The 18,339-nt window shown below is 33.6% G+C and overlaps 2 protein-coding genes across 2 annotated transcripts in view; one reads left to right on the top strand and one right to left on the bottom strand.

Moving 5' to 3' along the window:
* The first annotated feature begins 79 nt into the window (after positions 1 to 79).
* On the top strand, positions 80 to 11,666 carry LOC133205241 (VPS9 domain-containing protein 1-like). The gene is made up of 14 exons (XM_061341007.1): positions 80 to 220; positions 1,184 to 1,256; positions 1,485 to 1,577; positions 1,762 to 1,924; positions 3,844 to 3,952; positions 4,305 to 4,367; positions 4,633 to 4,685; positions 4,885 to 4,954; positions 5,080 to 5,165; positions 5,569 to 6,423; positions 6,624 to 6,829; positions 8,006 to 8,075; positions 11,075 to 11,179; positions 11,511 to 11,666. Exons 1-14 carry the CDS (start codon positions 146 to 148, stop codon positions 11,608 to 11,610), a joined length of 2,121 nt encoding a protein of 706 aa, XP_061196991.1. The 5' UTR covers positions 80 to 145; the 3' UTR covers positions 11,611 to 11,666.
* A 3,078-nt stretch (positions 11,667 to 14,744) lies between these two features.
* LOC133205243 (peptidyl-prolyl cis-trans isomerase B-like) overlaps positions 14,745 to 18,339 on the bottom strand; it is a 7,655-nt gene continuing 4,060 nt past the window's right edge. Inside the window, exons 3-4 of the mRNA XM_061341009.1 lie at positions 15,967 to 16,089; positions 14,745 to 15,839 (exon numbers count right to left, since the gene is read on the bottom strand). Of these exons, the coding sequence (XP_061196993.1) occupies positions 15,607 to 15,839; positions 15,967 to 16,089 (356 nt within the window). The 3' untranslated portion in view covers positions 14,745 to 15,606. The remainder of the gene's footprint in view (positions 15,840 to 15,966; positions 16,090 to 18,339) is intronic.

The following is an 18,339-nucleotide window of genomic DNA, read 5'->3' as shown; positions in this document are numbered from 1 at the left end:
CATCAGATTAATATTTTTTTCTAGTAAATTCTCTGAGTTTCATTATTTTTCTCTTTTATATTTTTCTTCGAGTGTTTCCGGAATTCATCGGCATTTCTCGGAAGACGGAAGTAGCAGACAGCTGAGACTGAATCAGCCAGGCACGATGGATACCATGTTAGCTGCTGTAATGAAAAACATTGCTGATGCACTTCAGTTTGATTACAATAACAAACTAGAGGTAAAATTGTTAACTTTTCTTAATATTATATGTGCTTTTTCGTGTGCTTTATTTGTTTTAAAGTTGGAAAGTCATGCTGTGCAGTCAATCTGACAGAAGTGAAAGTTCATAATCATTAATGTAATTTTACTCTTAATAAGTACATACAGTTATATTATACTTCCAACATTTAGAGAAATCAGTGTATGCTCAAATGCTCCGACAATACTTTTTACTTATAATATTTATAAAAAAAAAAACAATCCTTCATAGTCATTTTTACAGTTCATGCAGTACATTACATATGTTCTGTACTCTCTCATTATATGTCAATTGTGACTATGTCCATGCACAGGGGCATCTTATCCTCTCTGTTCTCTACAGCACATATAAAAATACACCACCCCCCTATACCGCCTTGAAGTTCATACTTTTCATATGGGAAACGCTATTTGAGTATACATGTATCTTTATATGTGTAGTAGAGAAAAGAGTGGATAAGATGCCCCTGTGATCCAACTGCATTCAATGATATGAATCTTTTTCCCAAGGGGCCACATGACATGAATTTTTCTATGGTTTTGGTAAAGTGCTTTACCTAAAAATCCCATTGCAACCAGAGAAGGCATGTCTTAATCAGAGCCAAGATTCACTGCTTCTGATTTCAAAATAAAGTTTATAACAATGCTCAAATCTTGGAAGAAAAAGGCAATAAAACCTCTATGCTACAACATTTTCTGTAATCTGAGTGATGTAAAAGAATCAAAATCTCAAAATTGTAAAATAAAAAATGAGGCAATCAGACAAAATTGTACTTCTCTCTATTCTGCCAGCTTCTTATGCACAGATGTGTGATCAGAGGAAATTAAGTTTGTTGGCTGGGCTTCTCAGACTTTATATGCACGTAATTTTGCCACAACTTAGTGTAGCTAGACCTCCCCATGAAATATTTCTCCTCATGTGACCGTTATCTTCTCCATTTAGGATGCTTATGTGAAATATGCAGAATGTGTTCTCCAAATCATGACAACCCTTCTCAAAGATGTAAAAGCCAGAGGTAAAATAAACTCATAAGAATTTGTAATTGTCTTGTAGGTTAGTTGTTAAGAGCTAATTTTAATTGTACATTATGAAGAAACATGTAGTTGCTATGATGCACTAATTTGGAGATATTGTTATTATTTAATTTTTTCTGAGAACATTTTGTAGATAAAGTCAATGAATTACATGCAAGGAAGTATAAAATTTATATTTTGTCACATGTTTATATGTTTTTATTTTTTAGATAACAAAGTGTATATAAGTACAGAAGTTGTGAAGTTTGTCAAACTTGGAAGTCAGTGTATTGAACGGATTGCAATTGTTGTTAACAGTCTTTGTAAGGTTCTTTTTTTTATTCTATAGAATCACATGTATGTTTTAAGATTAATGCATACCTTCTCAAATATATTGTGAGTAGAAAAGAATTACTTGTAAAAAATGGCTTTATAATTTATAGAAATACTCACACTTCACTTAATTTTATGAGCTTAAGATTTAAATGAAATATTTTCCACAAAAAGCCAGAACATCTCCAATGCCTGACCAGAAACTTCACACTGAGATGACAGCCAGCTCACATCCGAGTACAGCAGCACTAGACATGGAACCTCACACACCAGGATTTAGATTTTCTGCTCCTGTACCCCCAATACCAGAAGCTATGGACAGACCAACCTACCAGAGGTATGATAAATCAGGTCAGGGACACACATGATGAACCCATAATGTCATCAATCAGTTATTGTGAAACAATAACAACTGAAATTTCACAGCTGATGAGTTTGTGCTTACATAGGGGACACCTGTCTGAGACTAATTTCAATCAAACTTGGCACAGAGCATTCAGGGGTAAAAAGGATTCAAATTGTTCAAATGAAGGGTAATGTGCCCCTTCCAAGGGGAAATAATTAAGGGGGGGAGGGGTTAGGGGACTACAATAAGAGATCAAATTTTGAATGGGAATATCTTGGAATAAATCTTCTTTTCAAGAATGGCAGGGCCATGTTTAGTCATATTGATATGCAGGCATCTTTAGGTAGTGCAGATTAAATTTATTCAAGTCATGGCCCAGGAGGTTATGATGGCATGGACTACAATAGGATCAAACTTTTATATGGGAATGTAACAGAAAAAAATAACTTCAAAATCTTCTATTCAAGAACAGCAAGGCCATGATTACCAGTAGTTATATTCACATGCAAGTATACTCAGTTAATGTAAATTTAAGTTTGTTTAAATGCTTGCCTCTGGGCAAGACTGGGGTCACAATATGTCTTCAAAATTTTTCATCATGTTCATGGGAATAAAAAGGGAAAAAAAATCTTTTAAAAATCAACCAAAGAACAGCAGCGCCAGGGTGACCTAGGTTAGCACTGGGACACATAGGGCCCTTGTTCAATTCTATTTTTTGTTGTAAAAGTTCATTTTAAGCTCACTTGAGCTGAAAACTCAAGTGAGCTTTTCTAATCACCTGAGGTCTGTTCAACAGAGCGAACGTTCGCGAGAGCGCTCACCAAAATTCTTAATCTCTCCAACAGAAATGTTCGCAAGCGCTCGCAAACGTTCGCACTGTTGAACAGGCCTCTGTTGTCTGTCGTCCATCCGTCTATAAACTTTTCACATTCTTAACTTCTTCTTAACTACTGGGCCAATTTCAATTAAAATTGGCACAAAGCATTTTTGGGTGAAGGGGAGATTAAATTGTCAAAATGAAGGGTCAAGTCTCCTTAGAAGGGGAGTTAATTAAGAAAAGACAAAAATAGGCTGGGGTCATTAAAAAATCTTTTTCTCAAGAACCACAGGGCCAGAAAAGCTGAAACTTATATGGAAGCATCCTTGGAGAGTGTAAATTCTTAATTGTTCAAATCATGGCCCCTGGGGTAGAGTTGAGCCACATTAGGGAATCAAAGTTTTACATTGAAATATATATGAAAACTCTTTAAAAATCTTCTTCTCAAGAACCACTCGGCCAGAAAAGCTGAAACTTATGTGAAAGCATCCTTGGAGTGTGTAAATTCTTAATTGTTCAAATCATGGCCCCTGGGGTAGGGTTGAGCCACATTAGGGAATCAAAGTTTTACATTGAAATATATATGAAAACTCTTTAAAAATCTTCTTCTCAAAAACCACTCGGCCAGAAAAGCTGAAACTTATGTGAAAGCATCCTTGGGTAGTGCAGACTCTTACCGGTAATTGTTCAAATCATGGCCCCCTGGAGGTGGGATGGGGCCACATTAGAGAATCAAAGTTTTACATTGAAATATATAGGAAAACTCTTTAAAAATCTTCTCAAGAACCACTGGACCAGAAAAGCTGAAAGCTAAATTCTTCAAATCATGAAACCTGGGAGAGGGTTGGGGTCACAATAAGTATTACAAGGGGGATAATCTGATGAAGAACAGCAGGGCCAAAGTTACTCAAGTGAGCGTTGTGGCCCATGGGCCTCTTGTTAGAACATATTCCTCTTGCTTTATCAATTGATATGAGCTTTTAGTATGTTGGTTTACTTTTATATCCTTATTTTTGAGGACCAGACCATTGATTATTCCTCTTGGTTTATCATTTATGAAAAAATGCAAATTATGTTTATATGAATTTTGAAGGACCAGATCACTGGGACCAATGGAGATGGCTTACAGACAGAACCAACAATTGATGAGAGCTTACAAAGCCAGACAGGCCAAACTCAATGCCAGGAATGCCTTCAACCTGGTAAGTTCAGTGATTTACATGCATAACTATCATATCAGAATTTCAACACTTGTTTTGGAATATACAATCATACACATACAGGTTGTGTGCTTTTTTAATAGAGAGATAAAGCAAATTTAGTATTATTTCATATCAAGTAGCTTCCTGCATTTGAAAAAAATTTGTAAGTTTTGACAATCTGAAATTTTTAAAGATTTGCTGCACAAAAAGACATTTTTCAAGGCATATTTTATATATTATGAAAGTCCATGTACCTGTATAGACTGTATTAAAACCATTCTACAATAGAGTGTGTAAATACAGCAAAAATAACATGATCGATTGTTTGATTTTCGAAACATCTTTTTTACAGAGTCTGACATTGCAGAGAAAGATGGCAGAAAATCTAGCAATTGCTAAACTTCAGGAAGAAGCTGTATCCTTTTGTTAAAGAAGTTCTCAGAACCACTGTAATTTGGTCTTGGACAGTCTTTTTACATCGGCAGCTTGTTAGTAAATGAACTCAAGTCTTCTGGCAACAACTACTGGTCTATTAATTGACAAACATTGCCGTCTTTGGTACTTTGTTGTGCGTCAAACAACATGAATTTCAAAATGAGTGTGAAAATGGCTCTAAACAATATCATATTCTAATATAGGTTTGTGACACCACTGAAACATTCCTTAGCAATTGTTTTTAGCTTGCCAAGAAGATGCAAGAAAGACAGAAGAGGTTGGATGAACTTGCAAATCAGTAAGAGAACAGGGCTGGGATGGAAATGTTACATTGTAAAGACATGTGGGAAAATAAAAGAAAAATAAAATCATAAAATACGCTGAAAAGCAAAAAAAAAAAAAGAAAAAAAAAAGACACAATTGTGAAAATGAAGATATTGATAAAAATGGCTGGAAAAAATACTTCGGATTTTATCAAATGTACATTCATTTTGTAGAAAATTTGGATTTTCAGACAAGGAAACCAAAGAAATTTACAAACAAGTCATGATCTATGAGCAAGATGCTGTGAGTGGACCTATTAAATGTTGTTTTTAAATTGATTTAAAGTTGAATTTTCCTGTTGCTTTTTAATGTCAAATTATCATTGTAGTATAAGATCCAAGTACTGGTAATTTGAATTTTTTTTTAAGAAATGGTTACATAACATGCGCAAGGAACTTGAAGAAAATCCAACAGATCAGTCTGTAATTAGTAAAGTAATGAATTCAGTCCTCAGGTAAATTTTATTATTATTTTAGTAGAGGTGTAACAATACAGCAATGCATCGATCATATTGATCACAAGGGCTCACAATACACGTATCATATCGCCATGTGTGTATTGTGATACAGTACAAGATAATTTTCATTGTTTTGTTTGAAACTTCTATCGTATCATTATGTAGCTTGCGATACTCAGGCCTTAATTTTTTTTGGGGGGGGGGGGGTATTGTATTTCAACAGGTATTAAAGCTAGAAATAAAATACAGAAATGTATATCTGTATAAATCTTCAATGTCATGTCAGTCTGTAATATCTGGGGTTTTTTTTGTTTTTTTTTTTTTGGGGGGGGGGGGGTTGTTGTTGTTTTTTTTTTATTCAAGAAGATAGGAAAATAATGTTAGATTTTTTTTTTCACAGCTGCAAAGATCACCCTATTACTGAAAAATTGAAAGCCTACCAATTCAAAATATATGAGAGAATCTACCCTTTGGTGTGTGATAAACTTGAAGGATTAAAACGTATAACTGTTCCTTTAGACAAGAGTTTATGGCCTTCAAAGCAAGAGGTCAAGGACACATTGCAAAAAAACAAAAACAATAAAGATGCAGGAGACAATTTTGAGGAGAAAGTGAGAAGTCACAGTTTAGAGGAGACAACTCTGAGGAAAGATTCCAGTGCAACATCCTTAAGTGAAGGGGAAGATGAATCTAAAAAAGAGACGAAAACAATGGAAGAAATCAGTGAAGATGTTAAGGAGGATCTTGAAAAAGCCATGGACATGGGTGATAAACTACAGCACAAACTGGAGGAAGATAGAGAGAAAACTATGAAGATGGCCAAGAGGATTTCTCTGGATGTTGAGACATACCAAGCTGAAAACATGGATGATTTGTTTGACGATGAAGAGGAGGAGGGAGAAGATGGAGAACATCATCCAAAAGAGGAGAGAAGTATTGAAAGCCAGGACAGATCAGATACAAAAGAGAAGATCAGTTCTGGAGATGTGAAAGAAGAGAGTTTTACTAAGGACAGAAGTGACTCAGCTCAATCACTGGAAGATCCTGAAGAAATAGAGAGACTGAGGGTTGAGGCACACAAGAGGCACCTTAAGGGAATATCTGAGGATGTTCACCGCTATTTTGATAAGCTACAGGAGATGTTTATATGTGTGTATGAGCAACTGAGCTCTCCCGAGGGCAGAGATTACTGTTATTCCAAGCTGGAAGAGCCTTTCTTTAAACCTATCTGGCAGTATTTGCTTGCATTGTACAGGTATACAATAATTTATAGATCAATGTATATAAAATCTTGAAATCTGTGTCAATATGGATATAAATCAAGATACTGTTGAACTTAAGTTTTTTCATAAAATGTCAGTAATTTCAAATCTGGAAATCATGTACAGATGTAATGTGGGCAATTTTGCTTTCAGTAACTCTAAATCTAAAATTTTAGCTATACACTTTATTTAGGTATGCTAACAAGTCCTCTGAGCTGCAGGTTGCACATGTTATGACAGTTCATATGAACTCCTTACCTGAAGCTCTTGGGGTGAAAAAGAAATTGCAGTTGCAGTCACATGACCAAGATCTGACCTACATTCCATACAAGCCAGCAATTGAAGAGCTCCAAACCATTTCTTCACAAGTTACTTTACTTGGGAAATTAGAGTGTTTGGGTATATAATTTATTTCTTTGTTTGAGTGGGTTTCTTTTTAGTTCACCTAAACCAAAGGTTTGGGCTGTTGTCATCCTTGTTGTCATTGTAAACTTTTAACGTTTTCATCTTCTTCTCCAGAACCACTGGTCAATTTCAAACAAACTTGGTACAGAATATCCTTTGATGGGATTGAAGTTTGTTCAAATGAAGGGCCAAACCCTCTTTCAAGGGAAGATAATAAAGAAATAGTGAAAAATTGGAGGGTCTCCAGAACTACTTGGTCAGAAAAGCTGAAACTTATGTGAAGGCTTTCTGATGTAGTATATATATTGAAGTTTGTTCAAGTCATGGTCTATGGATGTAGGGTGGGCCAAAATAGGGGATTAAAGTTTAATTTGGGAATGTATAGGAAATAACCTTTAAAAATCTTCTCAAGAACTGCAGTGTCATGGTAGTGAATTTAATACTGTATTCAGGCAAAATTTTGGCTGTCATTTGCAAGTGTGAAAAGGGGAAAATAACAAGGCAAAAATAGCCCTGTATACAGTGTACAAGTGTCCTCATGTAATGTAGATTCAGTTTTTCTCAAGTCATGGCTATGGGGGGTAAGGGGGGCACAATAGTGAAGAATTGTAGAGTAAAAAAATGTATCAACATTTTCCTCTTAAAAACCCCAGGGCCATGAATAGTAAGCATTCTCATGAAGTGCAGATTCACGTTTGTTCAAATCACATAATCAAGCTCACAAGCATCATCTCAAGTCAGAGTTAATGGCATGAAAAAGGAATAAAATATTTACATTTGTATTGCGTAGACAAGATCTGTTTCATGAATTCAACAACTCCTTGAACTATGACCTATACATTGAAGACAGGACCTTCAGACAAACTTTTGACACACCATCTGACACAAGCAACAATTTAATAAAGATTGAGTTCATTCCAGTCAGAGGTTGATAAGTTAGATGGACAAAGAACCAAAATCAATTTATCTTCTCCCATTATGATGACATGATTTTGGGCAGGGAACAATTGAGATTGTGCATTTATGCACAAGAAGCAGTTGAGATTTGATTATAGGCTTAAATTCCCTATTTTCCCTATTTTTTCTGTTCAAGATTGAAAATGTGATTGAAGTTTTTTCATCATGTTTAAATGTCTTTAAGATACATTTAGGGAATATTTCTCTTTCTAGTGAAATCGTCTCGCCTGATATGTAGATGTGTAGAGGAGTACTACAGTAATGCAGATAAAAGCCCCAGCATGTGAGTATTTATTGTTATTATGTGAGCACAATCATGCAGTTTTTAAGTAAATCAGTAAATTAAGTGTACATTCAGTACTATCTACCATAGACTGTAATCAAGTTATGTGCGAAAACTTTATTTTCGCATAATTACAAGAGACTGTATGCTTGCAAAAATTTTATTCTAACATACAATATTTAAGGATTATGTACTATAATAACCAAAGCTCAGGAAAATTTTGTCTCATTTATAAAAAATGCCAAATAGCTAGCTGGCATAAATAAGGTGTTCAGAAAATATAGTGATCTACAGTAGCTGGTTTTATTGGTGGGTCACATCAATATGTGGATGATTTGGGTCTACAATGTATACCATTAATTTTTGGAGGATGAAATTTTGTTGAAACCTATTCCATATACATGTGTATTTGAAATGCATTGTAACAGTTATTGTACATGTAATATTTGTTTGATCAGTATTTACAAATAATAAATGCTCAAGTATGTAGCTAATGCCCTGTTCACACGGAGAGTTTAATTTGCAGTAAATTAATGCGGAGTAAAATGATGTAAATTAAACTAATGTGAATTAAATTGCATTCACACGACAGCTAATGCAAAGTAAACAAATGCGAACTTAAATTTTATTTCTACTATAAGGCTATTCAGTAAGGCTATTATGATGTCATTTGCAAATCATGTCACATTATGCAGAGCAGATATACATTTGACATAATTTCATAGTGTCTGTACAGTTTTTAGTGATTAACATAGTTTTCCTTTGATTTTCACTCAAAAATAGCACAAATACCTATATTTGACCACCGACATGTGGCATGTGACTTAATTCTGCCCTTACTCATACATCAAAATTTAATTCGAATTAGCTTCGCTTAGCGTTCACACAGAGCTAATGTGAAGTAATTTAATGCGCAGTAAATTAATTCAAATTAAACTAATTTGCATTAAATTTTCCATGTGAACGCAGATCAAATTTAATTCGCAGTAACTTACGTTTAATTCGAATTAAACTCTTTGTGTGAACAGGGCATAACATACCGTTGAACTTCGGTATCTCGAACACGGATATCTTAAATACCATGGATATGTCGAAGTGATTGGAAAGTCTTAACCACATATTTCTTAAGTATTTAATCCTTGATATCTCGAACTCTCGGTTATCTCAAAGTTTTTCTCTTGGTCCCATCGAGTTTGAGATAATGAGGTTTGACTGTATTTACAAAAATTTTATGCATTCACCAACACACCACATACACATCTCTGGCATCATGCTAGTAACTTTCTTGCATCACATTATTACTGTTTTTATCATGCATGTAAAACTAAGTACATGTATATAAGAAAGAAGTTAAATTTAGTGATTTTTAGCTCACCTGAGCTTGAGCTTTTCTGATCACATTTTGTCTGTAGTCTGTCTGTCTGTCCGTCTGTCCATCCGTCTGTCTGTAAACTTTAACATTTCGACTTCTTCTCCAGAACCACTGGGCTAATTTCAATCAAACTTGCCACAAGGCATCCTTGGGTGAAGGGGATTCAGGTTTGTTCAAATGAAGGGCCATGTCCTCATTCAAGGGGAGATAATTCAGAAATAGTGAAAATTTGGTCGTATATTTTAAAAATCTTTTTCGCAAGAACAACCGTCTAAAAAAGTTGAAACTTAGAGGATACCTTCATTACATAGTGTAAATTCAATTTTTTTCAAATCATGACCCCTGGGGTTAGGGTGGAGCCACAATGGGGGATCAAAGTTTTACAAAGAAATATATTGGAAAAAACTTTAAAAATCTTCTTCTCAAGAACAGCAAGGCCATGATTAGTCATATTGATATGGAAGCATCCTCAGGTAGTGTAGATTCAAGTTTGTTCAAATCATGACCCCCGGGGGTAGGGTGGGGCCACAATTAGGGATCAAAGTTTTACATAGGAATATATAGGGAAAAAATGAAAAATCTTCTTCTGAAGATCAGCAAAGCCTTGTTTAGTCATATCGATATTAAAGCATCCTTATGTAGTGTATATTCAAGTTTGTTCAAAACATGACCCCTGGGGGAGGGGTTGGGCCACAATGGGGGATCGAAGTTTTACATAGAAATATATAGGGAAAAAAACTTTAAAAATCTTCTCAAGAACAGCAAGTCCAAGATTAGTCATATTGAAATGGAAGCATTATCAGGTATTTTAGATTCAAGTTTGTTTAAATGATGACCCTCGGGGGTAGGAAGGGGCCACAATGAGGGATCAAAGTTTTACATAGAAAAATATAGGAAATATTTTTTCTCAAGAACAGCAAAGCCATGCTTAGTCATATTGATATGGAAGCATCCTCAGGTAGTGCAGATTCAAATTTGTTCAAATAATGACCCCTGGGGGTAGGGAGGAGCCACAGTGGGGTATCAAATTTTTACAAAGGAATATATAGGAAAAATCTTTAAAAAACCTTCTGCTCAAGAAAAGCAAAGCTATTTGTTATATTGATATTGAAGCATCCTCAGGTAGTTTAAAATTCAAGCCCCCCCCCCCTTTAAACTTATCAATACTGAACTGATTTGTGCTTTTACCTAGCCAATGTGCTCAGGTGAGCAATGTGGGCCATGGGCCTCTTGTTTATTTTGGTAATCTCTATAAAAAGCCAAAATTATCTCCCCCCAAAAATGATAAATGGTATGTGTGAAATCAATCTGATTAAAATACAGATCTCTTCATAGCGCAAACTCTCTGCGCTTTGTGCTATGAAGAGATCTGTATTTTAATCAGATTGGTGTGGAGTATGTGTAAAAAGTAATAAGCATACATGTTATTAATGTATATAATTAGTATATACATGTAGTTCATTCAAAGACTTTTTTGTCTGGACAAAAATGATAGTCTTTTTGACAATACAAATAAAATACCAAATATAGAACAGTTGCATTGTAATTGTATGACCCCCGCTGGCCTAGTCATAAATTCAGATGCACTTATAGAGATGTTTAAATTTTTTTGATGGATTCTTTTAAGTGGGGCTGATGACTTGCTGCCCATCCTGGGCTATGTGATCATCAGGATGGGCAATCCCCAGATTGTTTCGGAGTGCAGCATTCTCGAGGAGTTCATTCATGAGGGGTAAGGGCAGATAATTTGAAGCTAATTTTGGATTTATCAAAAAGAGACTTATATAGAGATTAATTTTTATATACATGTAGATATCATTTTTTACTTTTTATTTTTTAAAATAATTTACATATCATCTTCACACAAAAAGCATTGTGACATTACTGTTGATGTGAAAATGATAACATACATGAACTGATATCCATGCAGTGTATAAAGAAGAAAACATGTGATAAAGTTCCATAATATACTATTTCAAAGTAAAAATATACATTCAAGTTAAGATAAATGATTACGTAGGACGATTTGTGTAAGAAAATTTCACATCTTTAACATTTTGTAGGTACATCATGGGAGAGGAGGGATACTGCTTGACCTCAGTACAAACTGCCTTACAGTATCTGAAATCTCTAAGTGTTAAACTGCTCACTTCTGATGAATAGTGCCATATACCTTATACAACGAAAATTTCCCACCAAGTGTTAAATATATCTAAGTTATCTCCCTTTCAAATGGTGATATATTCAAGGTATCACACCGGTAATTGACCAATCAAAATGAACTTAGTCAATTGTAGTTCCATACATAATAAAGAAATTTTTTTTTTATTGTGAGAAATTTTTTAATTTCCCTTATTCTATTTTTACCTTTTTGGTATCCGTGCTTAGGATATTTTATGTACTTTGTAAAATATTAAAGGTTTTTGACAGGAACTATTTCTTTCGGGGCATAGGAGGCCACTTCCTGGGGTGCACACAGGATGTTTATAAACACATTGAATACACGTGGTTTTGAGGGTATTCCTGTTTGCGGATGGAAAAAATCAGAAAATGCCGTGTAGGTACCCTATTTTTTGGTGTCAGCTGATGTGACTGGTAACGTTTAACACTTCCTGCTAAATATCTTTTCATGAATTCGAATACCTGATTTTTAATGATTTTTTATTCTATATAGAATTACATAGTGAAAACAATTACCGGTGTGATACCTTATATGTACACTGTAGTTGTTGGATGACACTGATTTTTTTTTTGTATAATTGCAATATTAATATACTTTCTATATATATTACCAGGTAATATACTTCCTATATATATATATATATATATATATATATATATATATATATATATATATATTTATATTTGTTATTCATATGACTGATTTGCCTCTGGTCATTGGATATTTCAGAATCTGTGATTTCATTATATTATTTTCATTTTTTTTTTTGTAATGAATTTTTTTATACCATTCCATGTTATAGGTTGATGCAGTTTCCTTTTATTAACTTTTCCTCTTTGTATAAAAATGACAAAGCCTGATCATTGATAAATATCTGCATTTGTTTCACAACTTCATAAAATGATAAAGTACATGTATTTAGCATAATATTGTAGCATTTGTAGAAAAAAAGATAGCAAAAGAATTATTAGCATTGAATACATGTATTACTTTAATTTGAAAAGAAAAATTGATCTTTTTTGTCATGCATTTTGCCAGTGCTTTAGATTTCCAGATGGAGTATGAACTGTTCATTTTGAATTTATATGTATACATGTATTTGCAAACAGTCCTCTTTCAGGCTTTATTTACACGTTTTTCCCATAATGATGTGGAACCATCATTGTTCGTTGGGGACCAGTGTTCGTGAATTTCATAGGTCATCCTTACTCATGAATTTACATCCACACAAACGTTTATTTTGTAAACATACCGATTCATTGAATCTACCATATAAACGAGTAAATAATGAACGAGTAAAATTTTGCTTGCCCATGAACATTGATCCCCACGAATTAATATAAAATCCACAATATCCAATTTTATTCTAGTACTTCAAAAAAGATGTATAATTAATAAATTATTTTCAAAGATATATTTTATTGTCTGACTTTGCTTTTGTATATATTTGGCTCTACCAATCATTTGATTCTAGCATTGTGATCTATCTGTTTGTCACAAAATTGTGTCTGCACCATAAATCTTACCTTTAATTGAAAAAAATTTAAACTTCAGGTTGTTGTTGACTATGGTCTAACTGTGTGTCATAATCTTGACTTACTTTAAGGTCATATCTCAAAGGTCAAGGCCACTGGGCAATGATATAGTAAAATGGTGTCCTGGCTATAACTTTAGAACCTCTGGGTTGAAATGTTTTCAGTATATAGTTTATTGTTACTGATGACTAGCAGACTAGCAGATGTGTTAGGTCTTGACTCAAGGTCATATCCTCAAGGTCAAGGCAATGATGCAGGTAAATGGTGGCCTGGCTATAACTTTTGAACCTTGACTTGGTTGAAATGTATTTGATGTACATGTATAGAATATTGTTGCTGATGACCCACAGGTGTCATGGTTTTGACCTTGAGGTCATATCATGAAGGCCAAAAAATAGGAAAGAAATTAAAAATCTTCAGTTTTACATGTAAAGTGTCTTGGATAGAAATACTGTACTTGTCTATGCAGTGGTGTTTTTTTTTTAAAGAAAAAACTCATTTCTAGGTACAATCAATGTTTGTAGAGTAAAAGCTGTCCTTGATCAGCTCAATTGCATATACCAAGACAGGCTTAATTATTATCGCTAGGTTTATAACATCACTTGCCAATAAAACTTTGAGAGTGTAAGTTGGAACCCCATGCTTGTCCATCTTTTCATCCATCTTTGTAATCATGTTTGGGTCATACCTTGTACTTCATATTTGAAGAAAAAATGCTTGTGATTTAAGGGTGTGGCTTTCCCTCAACATTCATTTGAACAATAAAAAAATCATTGACGAAAATTTCAATTCCTGTCATGCACCATTGTTAAACTGGGAAAAAATTGGAAGCTTATGGGATGATGCAGAAGACTGCCATTGACCTGAAAGAGTGCAATTACTTTGACAGTTTGACTACATGTCTTTTGGGCAAGTTTAAAGTCACAGAAAAAAAAAACAGTTAAATATAAGTTCAGATCATAACCTTGTACGTGTAATAGAAAAATGCTGGAAGCTTAAAGATACCTGTGTGTGGACCTTTATCCAGGCATTTTGGACAAAATCTATGACACAGAATGTCATTCCTGTCTGTGGCATATCTTTGTAATGAATAAAAATTAAAAGCTCATATTGTTCGACAGGAAGGTCTGACAAAACCTTGAACCGAGGTCAACTTGGTACCAGTAAATTCAAGGTCACTGGCAGGTTGTAAACTTTTCAGTTTCAATCAAATTAAGCTATTCAAACAAGGTTACAGGCAGAAGAAAAATGTGGGAGGGGGCTGAAAAGGTGTCCATTTATTAACCAACTCACAATATTTCTAGTATTTAGTGTTTTCACATTGAATAAAACTTACATTGTAGTGAAATCATCTTGATAAATGAATAAATATCATATGGTGAGAAAGAATTAAAACACTTTTGAACTCAAAATGGAGCATAATTTCGAAAGAAAAATATCCACAAGTGAAATTAAAACTTCATATGGTTTATGAGAATTCACATTTTGGCGCACTGAAGAGCATGAAAGGTTCACCAAGTCAGGAAAAAATGTCGATCAAGAAAATTTCACGGATACTGATAAAACAAACACAGCATGAATTGAATTTATAAATTTAATGTCCGAGATTCAGCATTTGGTTCAACAAAACAAATCAGCAAATAAATCTTTGATTTGAAATATGTATAAACAGATTTGGCACTTAAAATACAAATTAAGTATAAACCATAATTCGATGTCTTAAAACTGGTGCACTGGTCTTATGAAGGCACATTTCAGGAATGAACACATTGTCATTCACAAGATATGGACGGTGAAGAAAACTTGCACCTGAGAATCAAAATCATTACTCCCAATGGCAAGAATAATGTATATTTGCATAAAAAATATAATTTAGGCCAAATAAAAAAATATGTGTGGTTCCGGTTACCCGACCTTCCCTATTTTATACCCCTGACCCTAAACTTTTTTTTGGCAATTTTCATATTTTTTCCGGAATTTCCCCCGATTTCCATCAATGGCTCCAGTTTAAGTTTTAGTTTCAGCAATGACGGCCTCCTTGCAAAACATAGTGCAAGTGTTTAATAGTGTTAAATCCAAAGCAAGCTAGCATGTAGGTGTCCCCTACCAATATTGACTAGTATATTATCACACCACATCTAAATGCCATTTGTAAAGCAGTGATAGGTCTTATTAAGAAAAAAATTAAGAAAATCATTTTGTTTAAAAAAAAAAAATAAATTTAAAAAAAAAATTTAAAAAAAAAAAAAATCCCTACCTACCTACCCTAATTTTTTTGGAAGTGTAACCGGAACCACACATATTTTTTTGTTTGGCCCTTACTATTTCTGATACAAAAAAAATATGAATTGAGAATCATTCCTAAACCTTTAAAAATCTCTATCAATGTAAATGTTTAACAAAAACTGAACACAGGGCATATATTCCAGCTTAAAAACAGATTTATGCAGTTGCATCATCTGCAGTGACATCAAAGGGTGTAGCCACTGGTAATTCCCCACTCTTGGCTATTGTGACATCCTCTATAGGGCGATCCATGGAGTTGGTTTGGACTGCCTCAATGTCACGCACTACATTCATTCCCTCCAGAACCTTGCCAAAGACTATGTGTCTACCATCTAACCATGGAGTCTTGACAGTAGTAATGAAGAACTGGGAGCCATTGGTATCTGGTCCTACAAAAATGAGAGAGGCCAATTTCAACACAAGGTACCTGACACATAAATTTGGTCAGTTTTTTTTTTTTTTTTCAACAGTTGTCTCTGTCCTACAAAGTCTTTTTTTCAAAATTGATTTTCATACCAGCATTAGCCATGCTTAGCCAGCCAGCTCCATAATGAGACAGTTTGAATGGCTTCTCATCTGGAAAAGTTTCTCCATATATACTTTTTCCTCCCATTCCATCTCCTCTGGTGAAATCTCCACCTGTGGAAAACAAATGAATACTATTTGTTTCTTTTTTAATATACAACCAAGTTATTCTAGTTTTATCCAAAGATAATATTAATCATTTTTATATTATTATATTAATCATTTTTTGGTAACACATAACGAGAAACCCACGGGCCAGATCGCTCACATGAGCACTTGGTTAGGGGAATCAATGTTGTTCATATGGAAGGATTCACTTTTTTTCAAGGGAAGATAATTAAGAATTAGTGAAAATTAAATGACTTTGAAACATGAAGGACAAGGCTAAAGTTTTTCAAAGGTAGGTTTAAGTCCAAGATCAAGGTCAACGGTCAAAATTGTTGGTACAAAAGGGAAGTTCATGTCACTAGGAACAAACCTGTGAGATATGAAGGCCTTAACATGAACCATTCTAAAGTTGTGGCCAAGGTTAAAGTTTTTCAAAAGAAGGTCAAACTCAAAGGTCAAGATTCAAAAGATTCAAAAGTCAAGTTAAAGTTTGGTAAATTTTTGCAAATTCCAGGGTCAAGAGGTCAAAGATGTTGGTATCTTGGTACCCAAAGAAAGGTCTTGTCAGTAAGGATACACATATAAAATATGAAAGTCCTAGCTCCAACCAATTAAAAATTAAGAGATAGGTTAGAGTTTTTGAGGACAGATAGATACATAGATAGGCACACTGGAGAGAGTAAGTAAATGGTTTATTATGGTGGCATGTGTTATGTACAATTACAACAACAAATAGACACATAATAAGAATTTAAACACCCAGTCCATCAGGCCTACATGTCACTTTTAACAATATAACATTCTGATTTCAATAAAAATACAGTGGTATTACGCATTGTGTTTATTATATATAATAGACTGTCTATAAGTATGTGCAGAGTACAGGAATTATGCAGTTTGTCTGGTAAAGTTTTTTTTTTAAAAGAAATTTTGTTTTGTCTAAATCTGAAATATTGGTTGCAGTTGGTTTAAATCAATACTGGAAAATAGATTGCTCTAAAATTTGATTATGGGGTACAATGAAGCAAAAAAAAAAAAAAAAAAAAACAAAAAACATGTCCCCGAATCTTTGATTACAGGGGCATGCAATTGCTTTGCTTATAATCATCAAATATCTCTTGTTAATTCATACTGTATAACCTGTATGATTACTTTTTTCAATATTGTCTTATAAGTAAAACAATCCTAACTTTGATAATTCTTCCTTAAAATTCAAAATCCTACTATCATTATTGGAGGGGAAAAGAAGAAATTAAAATGGGTGTCTACAGAAATGAAAAAAGAGGGGAAAAAAGATAAGATATGATAATCAATGGGAGAGAAAGAGTATTGTGAAAACAAAGGATAAAAGCAAACAGTCATAAAAGCTAAGGTTTATGTCCTAAAAAAATACAAAAAATTTACAAATATAATTTGAAATTATAGTCTTAATTTTTTTAAAAAGAAAATTGTATGCAAATAAATGTGTATGCATGTGATTAATAACTAAACTGACAATAAACTGACCAGTTTTTTTGTATCATTGACAATAAAGGCTTTGTTTTTTTGTGTTGATTTTATATCACTGTTTGGTTCATTTATTTAAATCACACAGTAATTATGGTTTAAAGTTTGACAAGTAATATCATAAATTGGTGTTAACTCTGATAATGGAAATAAAGAGATTTCAAACTCTGTTTTGTTTTTTTTTGGGATTATTGAAGAAACAGGTTGATGAACTGCAAGCTAGATGTTAGAACCTATAAACATGCATGAATACAATAAAGTAAACCACTGTGCATGTACTCTCTTTCTCAGATTTAAAGAAATTAATGCCTAACATACTGTTCTGTTGGCTGACATTGCACTGTGGCTGCAATTGCTGAAAATTCCACAATGAATATGCGGATATTCTTTTCATTGATTCTACACCTATCTTTATATATACATGACAGAATGTACCAAGTACTGGAAACTACTTTTCTAATCTGCATGAATTTATTCCTAACTTAATATAGCATTAAAGATAATTAATTTAAATTATTAAAAATTTTCAGAAATGGATCTTGCTGCCAAAAATAAATGTTTTCATATTTCAGTAAAAAAGAAACACATCTGAGGCAATAAAATCTATTAGGAGCCTGCCATTTACTGACTCATATGAAATAAAGGCTTCATTGAGAAGTTCCTTGTCACAGCTTACCAGCACTTCACGTAAATTATTTGACAAGCAAATATGTTAAGTATGTACAAAATAAAACAATGCAGGCATGCAGT

Source organism: Saccostrea echinata, unplaced genomic scaffold (genome assembly GCF_033153115.1).
Source record: "Saccostrea echinata isolate AGI-Se365-2 ecotype Australia unplaced genomic scaffold, CSIRO_AGI_Sech_v1 ptg000054l, whole genome shotgun sequence".
Lineage (NCBI taxonomy): Eukaryota > Metazoa > Mollusca > Bivalvia > Ostreida > Ostreidae > Saccostrea > Saccostrea echinata.
The sequence above is the reverse complement of the archived record's forward strand: the minus strand, read 5'-3'. Positions and strand labels throughout refer to the sequence as shown.